The 18848-nt window shown below is 39.5% G+C and overlaps 1 protein-coding gene across 32 annotated transcripts in view; it reads right to left on the bottom strand.

Moving 5' to 3' along the window:
- TJP1 (tight junction protein 1) overlaps nt 1-18848 on the bottom strand; it is a 373407-nt gene that overhangs the window by 95885 nt on the left and 258674 nt on the right. For 13 of the 32 annotated variants that reach the window (XM_045448839.1, XM_045448840.1, XM_045448841.1 and 10 more), the window contains exon 1: nt 11069-11601. The exons of 18 other annotated variants lie outside the window; for them this stretch is intronic. In XM_045448839.1, the coding sequence (XP_045304795.1) occupies nt 11069-11095 (27 nt within the window). In that variant the 5' untranslated portion in view covers nt 11096-11601. Of the gene's footprint in view, nt 1-11068; nt 11606-18848 lie in introns of those variants that run through there. One more of the 32 variants, XM_045448849.1, reaches the window with a different exon arrangement.

The raw sequence follows: 18848 nt of genomic DNA, 5'->3' as shown, positions 1-18848 counted from the left end.
GGAGATGTGCTAGTACCTTCTAGGAGTTTCTAGGTTGACTTACCAGTGAGTCAATAACAGAGTATTAAAAAGGCCATTCTAATTCTAGGAAGGACAACAGATATTAATCAAATAACCAGCAGACAGATAATGTAAGTTATTGTAGTGTAACAAAGAGAAAGTACTGAGAGCTTAAAAGAGAATTCTGACCTAATTTCTGGGCTCAGGACATGGTTCTTGAGGAACAGAACTGGGACAGATGCTAGAGGAATGAGGGATGAAGGCAGGGAAGCTTTCCGGGTAGAAAAAAAGTACTTCCTTCTTTCATTCATTCAAATAATGTTTGAGAGTTTATTACGCTAGAGACTGTGTTAAGTTCTGTGAATAATCAATCAGTATTGACCTTTGTTCTCATGGAGCTTACAGTCCAGTGGGGGAAAAAAATTCACAACTGAATATATAATCATAGGCTTAAATAAGTACTAAAAAGGAAAACAGTGCCACTGAGAGGAGCTGAGAAACTTGGCAGAAAGTGCAACTTCTACTAGGAACCAAAAAGAGGACAGCATAGTTGGAGAACACAGCAAGAAGGAACAAGATGGAAGATGAGTCTAGAGGGATAGGTAGGGGTCAAATAATCCAGAAGTTTATTGACCATACAGTATGGACTTTGGTCTTCTACTTCTAAAGGCAGTAAGAAGCCTAGGAGTTTTAGGAAGAGTGTGTGTGTTGGGGTGGGAAACTAATACAACTTGGATTTTGAGAATCAATTTAGAAAAAGAGTAAGGAGAAAGAAGGGGTATATTATACTTAGGCAGCTATTACAGGAATCCAGAGCAACTATGATGTATGCACATATATGTATATGTGCACAGGGGGAGGGGAGACATAGGAGATGATAGAAGGTACGGATAGAACAAGTGGAAAACTACAAAGTGCTCAACAGTTAAAAACTAAACAGAATTTGCTAATCAACCATTCAGATCAGGTAGATATTCCAACTGTGCACTGGATCTGGAATAGTCTTTAATTTCTATTCTCTAATCCATCAGAATAAAGACTGCACGTCTTACTTAATGCTATTGTAATAATTTTTTCAAAAGTGTCTCAGAGCCCAAGGACTTCTGTTCCACAGCGCATCTTGCTGGGTTGAGACTCCTTATCTACAGGCTAGCCTCTGTCCAATATCAAAGAAATATATACATAAATACATGCCTCTTCTCTGATATTAAGATGGGTTTCACTTAAAATGTTTTTAAAAGGTATAGCTTAACAGAACAGCTTACTATGTGCTGGGTCTCTTTTCTATTAAGATGGACTTCATTTAAAATGTTTTTAAGGGGCGCCTGGGTGGCGCAGTCGGTTAAGCGTCCGACTTCAGCCAGGTCACAATCTCGCGGTCCGTGAGTTCGAGCCCCGCGTCAGGCTCTGGGCTGATGGCTCAGAGCCTGGAGCCTGTTTCCGATTCTGTGTCTCCCTCTCTCTCTGCCCCTCCCCCGTTCATGCTCTGTCTCTCTCTGTCCCAAAAATAAATAAACGTTGAAAAAAATAAATAAATAAATAAATAAAATAAAATAAAATGTTTTTAAAAGGCATAGCTTAACAGAACAGAACAGTGCTGGGTACTGTGCTGAGTGCACAACCACTCTGAGATGGGTACTGTCATCATTACTGCATTTCACGATGAGAAAACAGCTATTAAGTAGTAGACTCAAGATTCAGATTCCAGAGCCTAAACTCATATAGTAAAGCTACAAAAACTTACGGTTATTCAATTAACCTTTCCAGTCCTTATTTCACTTGACCACTCTGCAGGATCTGGCATGCTGGCAGGTCTCTCTCTTGAAATTTCTTTCTTTGCTGGCCTTGCCCTGTGCCACTACCCCCAAACCACATTCAAATTAAAAACTGCTGTTCATGAGTCAGTTAAGCATCTGACTCTTGATCCTGGTACAGGTCATGATCTCATAGTGAGTTCGAGCCCTGCACAGTGCTCTGTGCTGATGGTGCAGAGCCTGCTTGGGATTCTCTCCCTCCCCCCCTCTCTCTCTGCTCCTACCCCACTCGCATGCTTTCTCAAAACAAATGAATAAACTTACACAAACAAACAAAAAAACCCTTCTATTCATGAAAAGACCATTAAGAGAGAACTACCATGTTGGAAAATATGTCTACAACACATACAATCAACTGGCTTTTATACAAAAAACATAAAGCCAATCAACAGAAAAAGTCCCACAGAAAAGCAGACAAAAAACTTAACAGGCAGGCTATAAACATGAAAAGTTGATCAACTTCATCTAGTCAAGGACATGCAAATTAAAACTACAATGAGAGTGTACTAAAGACCTACCAGAAGAGCTAAAATTACAGTGTCTAATAACACCAGGCACTGGTAAAAATGCAGAGCAAAAGAAGCTCTCATTCACTGATGACGAAGAGTATAAATTAGTACAACCTCTTTGGAAAATACATTATCTACTATTTTGAAGATACATTAAACAATCCAGCAGCAATTCCATCCCTAAATACGTATCTTAGAGGAATGTATGTGTGTTTACCAAGAAAAATGTACAAGTTTCTATGGAAGCATTACTCTTAACTGCCCAAATTAGGATATAACCCAAAAGTCCATCAACAGGAGAATGCATAGACTGTGGCATATTCATGCAATAGAATTCCATACAGCAATGAAGAGGAATGAATTCATATGCAACAACATCTGAATCTTTAAAAGTCAGAACAGCAACTGACTTAGGGGAGTAAAGGTGTTATTTAGGAAGGTCACAACCTATGGATCTTATGGTCAGGACAGTGGCTACCTTACTAGGGTAATGTTATTGAGAAGAAGCAAGATGGGAAGCTTCTGAAAAGCTGGCAACATTGTATTCCCTTGACCTGCATGGCGTTTACATGGGTACTCACTTTATAATTATTTATTAATGTATATCTGCTTTATGTGCTTTTATATAGGTATTATATTTCACAATAAAAACACATAAAAATGACATCAGCTGACAGCATTTAAGTCAAGATTATTTACATAAAAATCCAGATTTACAACCTGTTTTGAAAAACCGGAAGATCTGGCCTTGCCTTCTTCCATGCCAACAATCAGCTAAAGCTGAGCAATAGCTACACACTTCCTTTAGGTCAGCTTGTGCTCTCTGACAGCTACAGTACCCTATGCCTCCCAGCTTTCATGATTCATGCTGTCTATCTGGTCTAAAACTCACCTAACACCATTCCACATCCATCTCCGTGACACTCCTTTAGAACACAGCAACATATAAGCATGTGCATGTATATGAATTATAAAGCATACTAGCTAGAGCAAGTAAATTTAACCTCACATTCCTCACTTTTAAAATAGAGGTTACAGTAGTACCTAACAGTGTTGTTAAGATTAAGGTGAAACAATGCACACAAAACATTAGCTTAGCACTTGTCATAGAATCAGTGCTCAATATTAGGGGACTAATATTTATTACAGACACACATTTCTTGTATTTACAACTACAATATAAATTTACTTGCCATGGCCACTGTCTTCTCATTTTATTGACAATACAGCAGAAAAATATGAGTTGATATATACATTTGTTTAATCAGATACTCCAAAATGTATCACTGTAAAAAACAACAACCAGTAAATAAATCTTCCAAAGTTCCTTTACATGACACCATGGTAAAGATTTCCTACAATTATACTTTGAAAAGTAGGCCTGTTTTCCCAAAAGATGTATATCACCAGACTGTGGCTTTTATTGGTCTGATCAGAGTCAGGTAAGTGGGCACCTACTAAAATATACCCTAAGATGACGAGTTTTAAGACCTTAGTCATACAATACCCTCAATCAAAATTAAAGACTTTAGTTTTGACTTTTGACTTTTCAAGGTAAACTTCATCTGAACACCAAAAGCAGCTTACATCTCTCACAGAGCTATTATGTTCCAATGACCACTCACCAGGCTTATTGAATTTGGTATACAGTATTTTTCTCCAATAAAAACCAGAAAAGTCTACCCAAACGTCCCCCCCCCACCCAAGCCAGTATGGCAGTTAAGTCTTCATACAATGGGATGAATTTGATCCACGAATACAATGAAAACTAATGAACTATTTGCCCACATCTCACAAAAGCCATGCTGAGCAAAAGAAGCCACGTACAACAGAATCCACACTGGAAGATTCTGTTTGCATAAAGTTCACAGGGAAAACTACAGTATCCACAGAATGCATAATTAAGTGGTAAAATTATAAAGAACAGCTAGAAAATGAGTACCACAGAAGACAAGATAGTTGTAATCTTTGGGAGAAGGAGGTTATGATTCAGAAATGGCATGTTAGGAATTCTAGAACTTATCATCGTGTACAGTATTTTGTTTGTTGCTGTCTGCTCACACTGTTAAAATGCTCCATGAGTACAGAAATATGTTCACTGTTCTATCTCCAGAATCTACAACAGTGCCTGACTCCCAATACCAGGTTCCCAATAAATATGTGTTGAATGCAGAATAAAGTTTCAAAAACTCAAATTGTTCCATATTTCACAACTTGTCAGACTCTAAATATAACAGTAATTGCTAGCATATAGTGCATTTTCCATGTCAGTACCCTCAAGAAGTTGTAAGTATATAAGTAAATTCTGATTACTTTATAATCCTTAACCTTTTTCTCCTTTTGAGATGCTTTAACCAAACACATGCATATAACACTTATATGGATATATCCAGATTCAATTAAAACATTTTTTAAAAATTAACAAGGAAAAACACAGAAACTCATGTGTTACAGCCAGCCCATGCTCTAGATAGGACTCCAACATTTTCTCCAACCAAAAAAAGCACACATGATGTTATTATAAGATGACCATAAGTGTGCTCTTATATTAATATAAATCCTTTGCATCTTAAAACTTAATTACACATTTCACAATCATTACAGTATAAAGCAGTTTGAAAACTGTAAGCTTCTAGAGGACAGGGATCCAAAACAAAATGTACTCAATGAATGTTGGGCTAACAACAACAAAATAGTCATTACTAAAATTCTCTTGGATTTTATAATTATGAACTGAATTGAGAGCTAATTAGAATTAATTCAGTCATCAGAAACTGTACAAACCCCAAAGATTACTAGTGGCAGTTCCAAAAGAGTGAAAATTCCTAAAACAACCAAGAAAAAATAATTTTCACTCCTTGGGAATGTATACTATTTAAGAAAACAAAAACAAAAAACAGAGGCTCCTGGGTAGCTCAGTCAGTTAAGCATCTGACTCTTGATCTCTTGATTTCAGCTCAGGTCATGATCCCAGGGTCATGGGATTGAGCCCTGTGTCAGGCTCCACGCTCAGCATGCTTAAGGCTGACTCACACTCACTCACCCTCCCTCCCTCCCTCTTTCTCTCTCTCCCTCCCTTCTCTCCAGCTCATGCTCTGTTTCTAAAGTAAATAAAATAAAATAAAAATTTTTAAAAACCAAACATAAAAAATATTTCAGCAAGTCAAAAAAGTGTTTAATTAAAGAAGGCATATGCTGACCTCATGTTCCTAATTAGTATCCATATAAAGTAATATTAACTCCTGTTTTCACATCCTTTTTGGGTACAATAAACTAGAATGATTTGAGGTCATTCATCAGTCAACTCACTTCCCAGCATTCCACCAACATGAAAGAGTTATAGCCTGTTCTAATATACACCTACAATACAAACTAATAAAAACTTATCTTTTGATCTATCCCAAAGTTAAGGGCCATCTGAGATTCAGTATTTAACACTACAAATATAACAACTAGGGCTTTGTTTTTAAGTCTCAAATGGTGTGTTTTACAGTACAAATTTTGGCAACACTGGTTTTCTCTTGTTCTAAAGCAGTGTTTCCATGATACAGGCAATCATTTTTAAGATATAAAATGAAATTCCCTACTCATATACTCACCATACACTTCTCATTATTAACAATTTATCTGTTTGAGAAGGAATGGAAATAAAGCACCTGGCTAACCCATAAAGGAGCAACCTGAAGCTACTCTTCTCTGCAATAAATAAATTAAGAAGAACTCTAGGTCAGAGATACCAAAAGGGCTATATTTATTGCTGCTTTATACTGGAATACTGTTCTGAAACCCACCAATTTTAGATTAAATACTGTCAAAAACAAACAAAAACTTCAGAAAACTATCCTAATGCCTCACTCTTCCTAAAGATTAAAAGTTGTTAAACTAGTAAGGTTTTTCAAGACTGTCTATCAAAATTCAGAGATGCAAAGCAAGTTCCAGTCAAGTATTTCAGAAATATCAAACTAGTCATAATCAACTATTTCTTAATCTTATTTAACATTTGATTAGAAACTCTACTAATAAAAAATAACTAGCTTGTCTTCAGCAACAATGCTTAGTCAGTACTGGCTACCCAGTGCATGTGTGCGTACAGGAGCCTGGAATGAGCTATGACTGAGCAGTCAGGGGTGGGTGGTCCTACACACGAGTTTACAGTCAGACTAACAAGTCTTCCAGCAGACTGAATTTTTACCATGTCAGGGTTGTATCAAGAAATGGTTACATTTACAAATTTTCTCCAAAATTATTTTTTAAGAGGTTTTCCTTAGTAGCATGGTGATCTGTCTTATTTATACTGTTTTATTCTTAGAACTGTACAGAGTTTACATTTGGTCTCTAAATAGAAAAAAAGATTAAAGAGCAAGTGAAAGTCAGAGCCAGTACATTGTCTCCAGGATTGAAAAAAATGAGTGAAACTACTGTAATCTTTTTCCTTCAAACCAAACAGAGAACAGTACTATCTACACTGCATTATAGCCCTCAAAGCCACAGATTGGTTTCAAACTCATTATTTGTTGGCTATAGATGTCTGATCTCTGTCACAAACTGACAGCAATCAATGACAGCATAAGTCTTTCTTAAATATAAAATAAAGGTTGTAAGATCCTAACACGGAAACATCAGTATTTAAGAAAAGAAGGAAAAAAGGGCCTTCCTAACAGTGTAGTGGAATCTGTGCCATTACACAATCTGAGAGAAAAGGCACAGCATGATTTGAAGTCACTGTCTTACAGAGCTGTCCTAAAATGCACTTAAAAGTTGTAAATATAGTCAGGATTATCAACAAAGAACATAAATTAAAGTTTTAACCATAAATATCTAAAATGCTAACATAAAAAATTAAAAGCCTTTTGCCTTAAGCACTGTAAAAATATTCCTAGTAAAAAATATTGTATAAACTTAGGATGTCCAGAAAAATACTAATACAGTGAAGCTCATTAGAAGTTGGCAGGCCCAAGTGAACTGTCATAAAGTGCAGTGAGTTATTCCTTTACTTTTAAAGCAATATGCAGCAAATATGCATTGATGAATAAATACCAAAATTAAAACTACATCATACCCACCACTCAGGACATAATTCCTACCCATAAAGACTAATTTCTACAGTTCTTAACTTTGAAATGTGCAGCTACTAAGCAAAGTACATTGTGCCTTACTTGATACAATAAATCAATTCCTAAGAGGAGATGTAAATAATTTCCACACTAAACTATGGTAGAATTTGAGAGATAACCAGAAGGGGGGAAAAAAATACTGTCCCTGAAACATAATGGAAACATTTAAGCAGCAAAATCTAATAAGCATAAATGATAGTATAATCTTAAATTTTATTGCTTCCTCAAAAGTGAAACAGCTTGAAAATCCAGAAGCCACTGCAATTTCCTTCAGCCACTTTCTGTGATTCAACCAATGGAAATGTTCCTAATAATTATTCACACCATTTTCTTACATAATTAACTCCATGATGAGACAGAGAACCACCCTCAAATTCCTGTTTTCAACTTTAAAATAATTTTATTATCAGGCACACTAGTAATTCTGTGTGCAATTCAGATGTATGTTATACATATGAAAACCTTTTCCTTTATTATATCTAAGTTAATGTCACATACGACGAAGCCCTTTCCAATTCAGGCATATTTTTTTAGAAAGTATCCTACACTTTCTTCTAGTTTTATGATTTATTTTATTGGCTCTTATTCAAACACTTGAATTTATTTATTTATTTAGTCTATGGTTTAAGGCAGAGAAGTACCATAAAAAAAATTAAAAAATTAAAGATAACCAACTGACCCCGCACTATTTACTGAATAACTCATCTTTTCCCAGGTAATCTACAATGTTACTTTTAACACATACATATTCTTTTTAAAAAAATTTTTTTTTTATTATTGAGAGACAGAGAGAGACAGAGCATGAGAGGAGCAGAGAGAGGAGGAGCCACAGATTCTGAAGCAGGCTCCAGGCTCCAAGCTGTCAGCACAGAGCCCAATGCGGGGCTCGAACTCACAGACTGCGAGATCATGACGTTAGCCGAAGTCAGAGGCTTAACCCACTGGGCCACCCAGGCGCCCCTAACATATACATATTCTTAATTTTCCCTCTTGCTGGATAAGTGATAGGCAAGTTACTTTATCTGTGTTTCAATTTTCTTATCCAGAAAGTGGGGATAATAGTAATGCTCACTTCACAGAGTTACTCTATGAATTAAATCAGTTTATTTTAACCCTTAGAACAATACCTGACACATTAAATGCTGACGATGATAATCACTAAAAGCTTATAAATAAAAAGCTGTTCTTGGATTCTGTGGTTCCACTGTCTATTCCTGAGCTGACAGACCGTTTTAAATTCCTCTGAATTTATAACACATTAGGTTTTCTAGTAGGACCTCCTTTTTCCAAAATTTCATAGCTATCAATCATTTTATCAGATAAATTTTCTCATTAATATGTCAAGTTTTCTATAATAACACAATGAAATTCTATTTGGAACCGTATTACATTTATATGTATATCAACTTCGGGAAACCGATATATTCTGTAATACTGACTCTCCCCATCTCCCTCATGTAATTTATTCACATTTTATGTCCTTTAAAATACATGTAATTTACCAACAACTGTTATATTTATTCCTAGGTGTGACCTTTTGGGAGAAAAATTTACTGGAATTTATCAGAATTTTAAAAGCACATTCCCTGTGACCCAGAAATTCCATTTCTAAGGATTTAACACACTCTAACATTCACAGATATAAAAATATAAAGCTACTTAGTACAGTAGCAAAATCCCCCAAACAAGTTAAATGTCTGTCATTAAAGAAATGGTGATCTGCAGCGTATTCTTGGGATATTATTACAAAGAATACAAAAATCACAGGTACTTGCTTAGAGAGGAGTTTTAAAAACCACTCTGCTAAAACAAGAAAACAAGCTGCAAATTAATGTCTTGTTTTTTTGTTTTTTTTAACTGAGGGTTAGGGTAGGGGAACAAAAGTATCACATGTAAAGTATTAAGTATACAGTCTGGCTTGTAGTAGCATTTCAGTCACCTTAAGAAATTAAATGTGACTTAGTGAAACGGCTGAATATTCTCTTTCATTTCACCTATTTTTTTATGGCCTGCCTTGTTGTATAAAAGATTTTGTGGTAGTCTCATAATACAGCATTTAAAAAAATAAGTTTTCAACTCACATTTTACTCATAAATACTTAAGAATACATACATCCCTACAGTGTGTAGGGATGCTTTTCAATATACCATAAAATCTCAATCCCGTAACTCGGGAGGAAAAATATTATTTCTTCTAAATCATCCTACTCTAACTTGAAATAACCTTTTTAAAGTGTGTTGTCTTGGATATCAAGCACCAAAGATTACACCTCAGGAACAAAGTGACATTATGTCCAATATGAAAACAAAGCCTTTCCTCCTCGGAAAGGAAACCCCCAAAATGATAAATAATGTGAACTTATTTTAAAATCAAAGCAAAATTTTGCTTTTTATTCTAAGTTATTGGCTCAAGTTTCATCTTCAGATTGTTCGTCATCAAGGTAAGGTCATAAAGGGGAAAATTAAAGTTTTCATAGAGAAAGAATACTATATTCCTTTAAAAAATATACCCACTACTAAGTATAACCGGTAACTTCTGCCTCCCAGAAAACAAGGTCCTGAGTTCAGAAACTTCAGGGCCATATCATACGTTGTTCCAGATGCTACGAATAAACATTTCCAAAAGAAAAATAAATACATAAAACCACTACCTGATTAAGTACTTCGATACCGTTTGAAGTAAGGAGTTGATTTTAAATGGGAGCGATTTTTACTCTTCAAATTTCTGTATGTCTGTAACTGTTAAAAAGAGCAGATACTACTTTATGATGAGAAAGATTAAAATGTACAAAAGGAAAAGAGGATTTTAACGGAATATTACTAACTTCAGCTTTCTGATGTAACATACACGTTGGTTTCACAGCACTGAGAAAAACAGCATACTTCAAAGCACGTGTAAAACTTGATAGGAAAAAGTTACTTTTCCGCTGCACCCACAAGTCTTTTTTATTTTTTAGACTTCATTTCATTGTCCATTTGTAGGAGTATTTTGTGTTACTTCTGAAAGTTTAATTCAAATTAAACTATTAGTAAGTGTTAAGGAGTTATTTTTTCAACGCCACCTCAAACAAATGACACCGTGAAAAAAAATTCCAACCTACTACACACAAAACACTGTTTTGCTGTCTCAATGTCTTATCGCTGGCGCGCGCATACCACGAAGAGTGACATCAGATCGAAACTACACGGTTTCGCCGGTGACCAACCACTCCTCCAAAGACAGCAGTTACCGGCTGGCTGGAAGTAGCACCCCAAACCCCGACCTCCGGCCCGCCGCACGCTCGCGTCGGGTGGCCGCAGGACCCACTCCACGCACAGAGTTTGCCCGCGCAGGACCTGTTGCGCGTCCCCGCCCGCGGAGAGCCGGAGCCAGGCACCGACGCCGGCAGCGATGCACCTGCCCCGGACAGCAGCCCGGCGCGCCCGCCGCCCCCTCCTGGGCCCCCGCCCGCCGCCTGCCCGCCTACCCGCGGGGCTCCGAGCGGCCCACAGCCACCGTCAGCCCTGCCCACCCGCCGCCGCCCCCGGCGCCGGGGCAGCAGCCCGCGGGGAGGAGGGCGGGGCGCGGGCCCGACGCCCGCAGGCGGCCGCGCTCGCTCGGGATCGGCCCTGACGGCCGCGGAGGCGCTCACCTTGGCGGCCGCGGCTCTGGCGGACATCTTGTCTCTCTCCTGCGCCGCGCGAGGCTCCTCGGACCCGAAACTCCGCGCCACCAGCCCGCCGGCTCCTCACGCCACAGACCAGATAAACATCTCCCGGGAGCGAGCGGGGCTGGGGGCGGGGGCGGCCGCAGAGGCCCGGCCCACGGGGAGGGGATTCAACTCGGACAAAAGTCCGGGAAGCGCCCGCCCGCCCGCCCCGCCCGGGTCTTCTCCGCGGGGCGCGCCCGGCCGGCGCCTCTCTCCGAGTGCGGCCACTCGCTCGGCCTCCCGAAGCTCTCACAGCCCGGACACGCCGGCCCCGCCTGTTCGCCACTCGGCAGCACCGAGGGCCTCCCGCCGTCCCTGTAGCCCGTTCGATGGCTCTTTAGAAGCCGGCTTCCGCACGTAACTTCCCTGGAACCAGCCGCGGAGAAGGGATCCAGCGTCGACAGGCTGAGCCGGCGCCGGCAACTGCGGGTGGCCACGCAAACCTGCCGGCCCGGCCCGGCTCGGCCCACTGAGCATGCCCGGCTGGGAGGGGCGGGGCCACGATGGGGGTGGGGCCAATGTGGGGGCGGGGTCGCAGCGGGGCGGGGCGAGCGCCCAGCGGCCCGCTTCCTCCAGGGGTCGGACCCCAGTCGCGGAAGGAAAAGCCCAGTTTCCGAAGTACTTGGGGGCAGTTTCCGCTGGCATGCAAGTCTTCCTGTTTGTTTTTAATCAAAGGTCAGGCAGAAATCGCCCCCGAGGACAGAGGCCCTGTGTACCAAAGCGTTTTCGACTTCTAACAGAGACGTGTCCGCTTGCCCCTCAGCAAGCCACCGTGGATCAGCCCCCACGCAGAAAGGCGGCTGGAAAGGCTGATACAGCAAATACCTGACAATAGTTTCTTTACCCTAGTAAATATCGATGGTCACAGCCGTCACCACATGCCTGGGCCTTGCTGCCCCACTGAAAGCAGAATGCGTTTTTCGGTAAAGCATGTCCTGGCTTTCATCTCTAGGGCGCTCAGAACACGGTCTAAATAATTGCTCTCATTCAAACCGATTGTGCTAACTAAAACTGGGAAGGAGGTCATGGGCACTCCTGGGCAAGCTAAGAAATCCTCGAAAGAACTGCGGTATCATGACCCACCCACATTAGGCCTGATGATATATCCAAAGTCTTCCTTCTCTCACCCTTCTAGGCAGGGATCTCAAAACTTTATTTTTTGGCATCCAAAATGCTTAAATTCTTAGTGGCAAGTGAAGGGATCAGGCCGCCCTGCATTTCTAAAGCCAGTTCTCCAGCTCACGTTGGGCAGACAAGGAGGTAAAGACTTGAAGCCCATGGTCCAAGTTAAATCGGCCACTGCATATACTTCCCACAGTGCTGACCGCCTTGCTACACACCAAAGGATATGTAAGAAATCATGTCGAGCCTCACTTTTCTAAACTTTGTAAAATGTAAAGCTCTCCACAAATGTCCGAAATTCTTAGTAACAATAATAACATTCTTAAAAGTACCTAACATAGTGCCACAAAAGGTACACAAGAAATGGGGAAGAAGCATAAACACCAGGTTTTAAACGATGGTTTTCTGTTTGTAACTTCAACTTATGGAAAGATCAAACTTCTCTTAACCAAGAAATATCTGTATATCATACATAAATATCTACCCAGATTATAAAGTAAACTTTTCATATATTTTGCAGCCAAGCTATCTGAACTAGAAAAAATATTCTGCAAATCAAACCCTCATTCTTTTCTTTTTTCCCCCCCTGCATAGAAATGGTTGAAGTCACTTTTGTTTTAAACTTATGGTGTGTGTAATTTTTTTGTTTGGAGGCATAGTATTATTTATTCTTTTAAGAACTGTAATTAAAATGTACTCATGAGTAACCACTCTTTTTTAAAAAAAATCTGGGGAGTTTTTTTATAGTAATAAAATACCTTTCATATCTTCATTACTTTTACCATTTAATTAGATGTGCAATTCACATAACCTGCCTAGAATTAGGCATTGTGTCTTTAATAGCACTTAAACCTAGAGACATACCTAAAAATGCACAGAAACTCTTTTTTTTCTCATTTGTCACTTTTCATCAAGTCTCCCATATATCATTTAAATGCTAGATTACAGGAGCACCTGGGTGGCTCAGTGGGTTAAGCGTCCAATTTCGGCTCAGGTCAAGCCGAAATGGTTCCTGAGTTCCAGCCCGAGGTTGTGCTCTTGTGCTGACAGCTCAGAGCCTAGAGCCTGCTTTGGATTGTGTCTCCCTCTCTCTCTGCCCCTCCCCTAACCAGGGCTCTGTCTTTCTCTCAAAAATAAGTGAACATTAAAACATATATATATGAATAAATGCTAGATTACATGATTTGTCAAAGATCTAATCCATCTGATTACAATTTTAGTTTCTTTTACTTTTGCCATAGTTTGAAACATAATGAAATAAAAAAAATTTACTTTGAGAATATCTTGCTTTAAAAATTACATTAAGAAAAATATCTCAATGAATAATAGTACCCTTTAAAATTTTTCAATGGTATTTGTAATATCTGAAGTAAACTGTATAACCTGTATTTTATATATTTCCTTTTCTCCAAAGAAACAAGAGAAAGTTTTTGTCATCTGTAAAAATAAAAGTAAAACACTGTCAAGTATTGTCAAGGAGAAACACATCTCCATTCCTATGGTTTATTTTTGGGGAGATGCTTTGATAAGAAGTGGAAAGGATAGAGCGTAATCTCAGATAGTTGCCCCTTTAACAATGAAGAGTTTATCCGTTGAACAACAAAAAATGTTCAAGTTATACCACAACTTTAATGCTAGGTATGAATGTGGTTATAGCTCCTCTAGACTGATTACATGGGAAGAAAAACAAGCAAATTTGAGATTCTCATTTAGAATTACAATGAAGTTTAACCAAGAATCTCTTCTGATTACACAGATTATCTTATTTCTGATCATCTAGTACAAACTGAACAGGAACTAAAAAACCACAACACTTACAAAGAGAACTTCCTGTGGGATTTTTGGTGTCTGCGGCTCAAAACGAAAAAAAAAAAACAAAACAAAACCACTGTGCAAAATCGTTATAAATTTTAGAACCGTTTATTAAAACAGCCTTGACCAAATGAACAGCTATATCTATGCCCACATTTTATACATATATATTTTGTTTTCATTCCAGAAAACTTTATCCTTAGAAAAGCATATTTATGTTATTTTTGGTATGAGCTCTTAATTTACATATGAAATGCAAAGGGGAAGTATTATAAAACTGTGGTAGAACATGAGACAATGTTGATAATGATACAGAAGAGAATATACATACAAAACAGGAGAATTAGGAGAACTTTATGAAGCATTATAACTACAACAACAGCAAAAAAAAAAAAAAAAGCGAACCTAACCTTACTCTTATGCCATGTCTTTAAAAACTCTGTAAATTGCAGGGGCGCCTAGGTGGCCCAGTGGGTTAAGCACTCAACTATTAATTTCAGCTCAGGTTGTGATCACAGGGCTCCTGAGTTCAAGCCCTGTGCTGTCAGCATGGAGCCTGCTTGGGAGTCTCTCTCTCCTTCTCTCTCTGCCCCTCCCCCACACACATGCACTCACATGCTCTCTCTCTCGAAATAAATAAACTTCAAAAAATTCTATAAATTGCTTCTGAGTTTTCCTCTACCAATAAAGTCATAAAACAAGGTTAAATAAGAAACAACTTTCTAAGGCTTATAAAGTTTCTAGACTTCACAGACCAGTAAAATTTCAAAAAAAGAAAAAACACTTTAGGGGTACAGAATAGGATTACCAACTTTTTCACTTATTTTATTTTGCAAAGTAGTGACATTTAAAAACAAACATTAATACACCTGAAGATGGCTAAAATAGTAAACTTTATATAATGTACATTTTGCCACAATAAAAAAAACCCCAAAAGAATGTCACTATCACCAATGTACATTTCTTTTTAAAAGGACATACAAACACTAAAAACAAGTCCTTTTTTATTCAGTTCAGAATAAAGTACAGTCCTTCCTAAAAGAAGAGTGGGGCCACCCTTCCCTTGACTGTGCCAAGGTGGAGCTTTCTCTGTGTAGGGTCCAGAATGTCACACAACGGGGCAGAGGGTTAGTTCCATAACTCCATAGAATCCATGACCCCAGCCAGGCTTTAACTGGCAAGCCAAGGCTTTAACTCATCTCTGAGCAGTCTGCCTCCCCTTCTCTATAGTTCCTATTTCCCGTCTTCCACACTCTGCTAAGATCCCTCAAAGACCTCCTTCCCAGTGAAAACAGTAATGCATACAGAAAATAGAAATTGAAGCATGGAAATTCCCTTCTCTTCCTGCCAAACAATGACTTATTTACAAACCGAGGGTACCTGTTTTTCTTCTCTTTCCCTCCCCCTGTGCTGTGAATCCCATCCCGGTTGGTGGGGGGAGAGGGGTGCTGGCCAGCCCCATCAGCTATGTTTTGTCTCACCATCATCTTCATCTTCTTTCAGCCAAAGGATTCTACCTCTCAGAATTCAAGCTTCTCTGATGTCTTCCAACTTAAAAATGAGGTTTGGGAGTGGAGGTGGGGTCAAGGTGGCAACCCTTGACCCTCCCCAGGCTACCTTCAAAGGGATGCAGCCAGCACAGCTATACAGAACCTGGTGCTCAGAATCCACACGGGATTTAATGCTCTGCAGCGCTGTCTTGAATCTTAACAGTTTTTGCATTGAATCTGTTTTGTAAAGGAAGGTGATGGGGCAATGGGCATGCACTGGGGACCTCAGCTCACATGTGGTCCTATTTGTTTTGGAATCCGCAGAGAGTTTCTTGGCTACCCATTCCCCCAACTCCTGAAGTCCCTGTCAGGGCTCACTCTCTCTCCCTGCTCCACCACCCTCTGTCCCTCACAAAGATCTGGGACAGGCTTGGGTCAGGTCTGTGTACCCATAGCACCTTATGCTGGGCAAGAGCCCCAGGCTGACAGGAGGCCATATCCTGGTGGGGGTGAGCTTCCCGCCTAGCCCCCACTGGAGGACCACGCTGTCAGGGGTGGAGGTTTAAGGATCCTTGGTAGTTGCCATCTGCTAGGGGCTGCATGAGCTAGCAGTCCTGTAGCTCAGCTTCCCTAGGACCTGCCCTCAGTTAGGGCATTTAGGTCACGTGGCTTGTGAGAAGGGGGTCCCGGTAGGCCCAGGAGGCAAGTGGAACCCCCAGGACCCTATGAGGGTCTCTACTGGCTACAATGTGCTCCTCCCAGGAATAGGGTCCTCTCTCCTTCCACCCTGAGTCTGCCTGTGGTTGTCTCTTCTGGCCACCTTAAGGGACAAACTCCAGGGACAAGCAGCAAAATACAGATTGTGTAATTTAAGTGATTGCTCATACAAGTTAAAGTCTGATCTTTGCTGTTAAAACTGGCACTGCTCAATATAAAGATAAATGGTGGGGTGCCTGGCTGGCTCAGTTGGTGGAGCATCTTGATCTCAGGCTTGTGAGTTCAAGCTGAGTGTTGGGTGTGGAGCTCACTTAAAAAAAAAGATAAACAGTAAAATTGTATGTACCTTTAAGGGCACTGTCTTCTGCTCTTTGAATAAAAGGTCCCACACTTTCATTTTTTACTGTACCCCACAAATTATGTAGGCATTATCTCTGAGACCTCCTCTCTCTCCAGATCACAGTCTAGGACTTGGTGACAAGCTTCTCACAAGTTCTCTTTAGCCTCTAGGTCTGTCTGTTGTCAAGGCATGCCTAGGTCTGTTGGCATTCTTTCTTTCTCATCTTAATTTCACAATGTCACAACAAATGCAGACATACATTCCTTCCATGAAAGAAGCAATGGCGGGGGATTGTCTGGATGGCTCATTTGGTTAAGTGTTGGACTCCTGATTTCTGCTCATGTTCGTGAGATTGAGCCCAGGGTAGGGTTCTTCGCTGATAGCACAGAGCCTGCTTGGGGTTCTCTCTCTCCCTCTCTCTGCTCCTCCCCCGCGTGTGCATGCTCTCTCTCTCTCAAAACAAATAAATAAACATTAAAAAAGAAAGAAAAAAAGAAAGAGAGAGAGAGAGAAAGAGAGAAAGAAAGAAAGAAAGAAAGAAAGAAAGAAAGAAAGAAAGAAAGAAAGAAAGAAAGAAAGAAAAAGAAAGAAAGAAATCACAGGTATTTTTCAAAGTCCAACTGGGGGCACCTGGGTGGCTCAGTCGGTTGAGCTTCTGACTTCAGCTCAGGTCATGATCTCCAGGTTAGTGAGTTCGGGCCCCACTTCATCAGGCTTGCTGCTCTCAGCACAGAGCCTGCTTCGGATCATCTGTCCCCCTCTGTCTCCATCCCTCCCCCACTTGCGCTCTCTCTGAAAAATAAACAAACATAAAAAAAATAAAAATAAAAGTCCAACTGGACTACATGCCCCCATTCTCATTCCTATTACCCAGGAATACTATTTAAACTGAATCAGACAGTGTATTTCCAGATCACTTTCTGTGTATTTATTTACACATCTGTATGAAAACAAAGAGAAAGGGGGTAGAAGTGTGTGTGTAGTTATACAGGAATATATACTCTTTTTTAAAAACAAATGGTAGTTAATATTTACTATTTTGCAATTTTTTATTTAATATTTTTGTCAGAGATTATGTCAATGAAAATCATAATTTTATTTTATTTATTTATTTTTAAAGTTTATTTATTTGAGAGAGAGAGCAAGCACGAGCAGGGGGAGGGGCAGAGCCCAATGCAGGGCTTGAACCCACCAACCGTGAGATCATGACCTGAGCTGCGGTCAGACTCTTAACCAACTGAGTCACAAGCACCCCTACGTCACCATTTTAAAATGACTCTCTAGTACTCCATAATATGGATATACCGTAATTTGTCTCAGTAAGATGGTTTTGATATTATAATGCTGCAATGAAAACCCTTATTTATATCTTCTTGTGCACACGTGTAAGTATTTCTCTAGGAGAGACATCCAAAAGGAGGTTTTCTAGGTTGAAGTATATGCTTATTTAAAATAAATTTTTTTAAACTGATACGGTCTACCATTCCTCGAAAAATACCAGACCAACTTATCCCGTTTCCCCCACCATATGAACACTTGATAATATTAATCCTTTAGATGTCTGCCCATCTAGTAGACAAAAAATTGTACATTGCTTGTCTGTTTATCTCATTTACCCCCCCCCCTTTTCCTTCTGTTATTTTTGTTATTGATTTGTTGAAGCTCTTCAAGTAAACTTTTTATTGAATGCACCTAAGTCTTTTTAATCAGCAGCTTGTGTGTGTGAGTGTTAAGTAAAATTTGTTTTGGGGTAATTTTAGATGTACAGAAAAGTTACAAAGATAGTACCCAGTTTACCCACCATACCCTAATGTTAATATCTTACATAACTATGGTAGATTTGTTAAAAACTAAAAAAATTAACATTGTTACAAGATTACTAACTGCATCAAATTCTGCCAACTTTAACTCTGATATTCTTCCAATTTTGCCAATTCTTCCTCCTTTCCAAATCTTAAGGTAATTATTTTAGACATAATCATTTTGAGCCTCTAGACTTTTCTTAAGTTCAAGTTTGTGAACGTAACTACGAATGAGTCAGAGTATAAACCAAAAAGTCACAGAGGACAATACACAGGGTACACCTGGAGGTTCACAGTTCTTATGTTCCAGGGACATTTTTTTTCTCAGACTCCTGTTTGTGAAAGAATTGCCATGGGATATTTTTCCAGCCTCAAACAGTAAACAGAGATAAGAAGAAATCTATTGACTTCACTTTAGTTTGGATTCTGTCTTCCCTAGA

Source organism: Leopardus geoffroyi, chromosome B3 (genome assembly GCF_018350155.1).
Source record: "Leopardus geoffroyi isolate Oge1 chromosome B3, O.geoffroyi_Oge1_pat1.0, whole genome shotgun sequence".
In the NCBI taxonomy this organism is placed as follows: domain Eukaryota; kingdom Metazoa; phylum Chordata; class Mammalia; order Carnivora; family Felidae; genus Leopardus; species Leopardus geoffroyi.
This window is presented reverse-complemented; position numbering and strand designations above follow the sequence as displayed.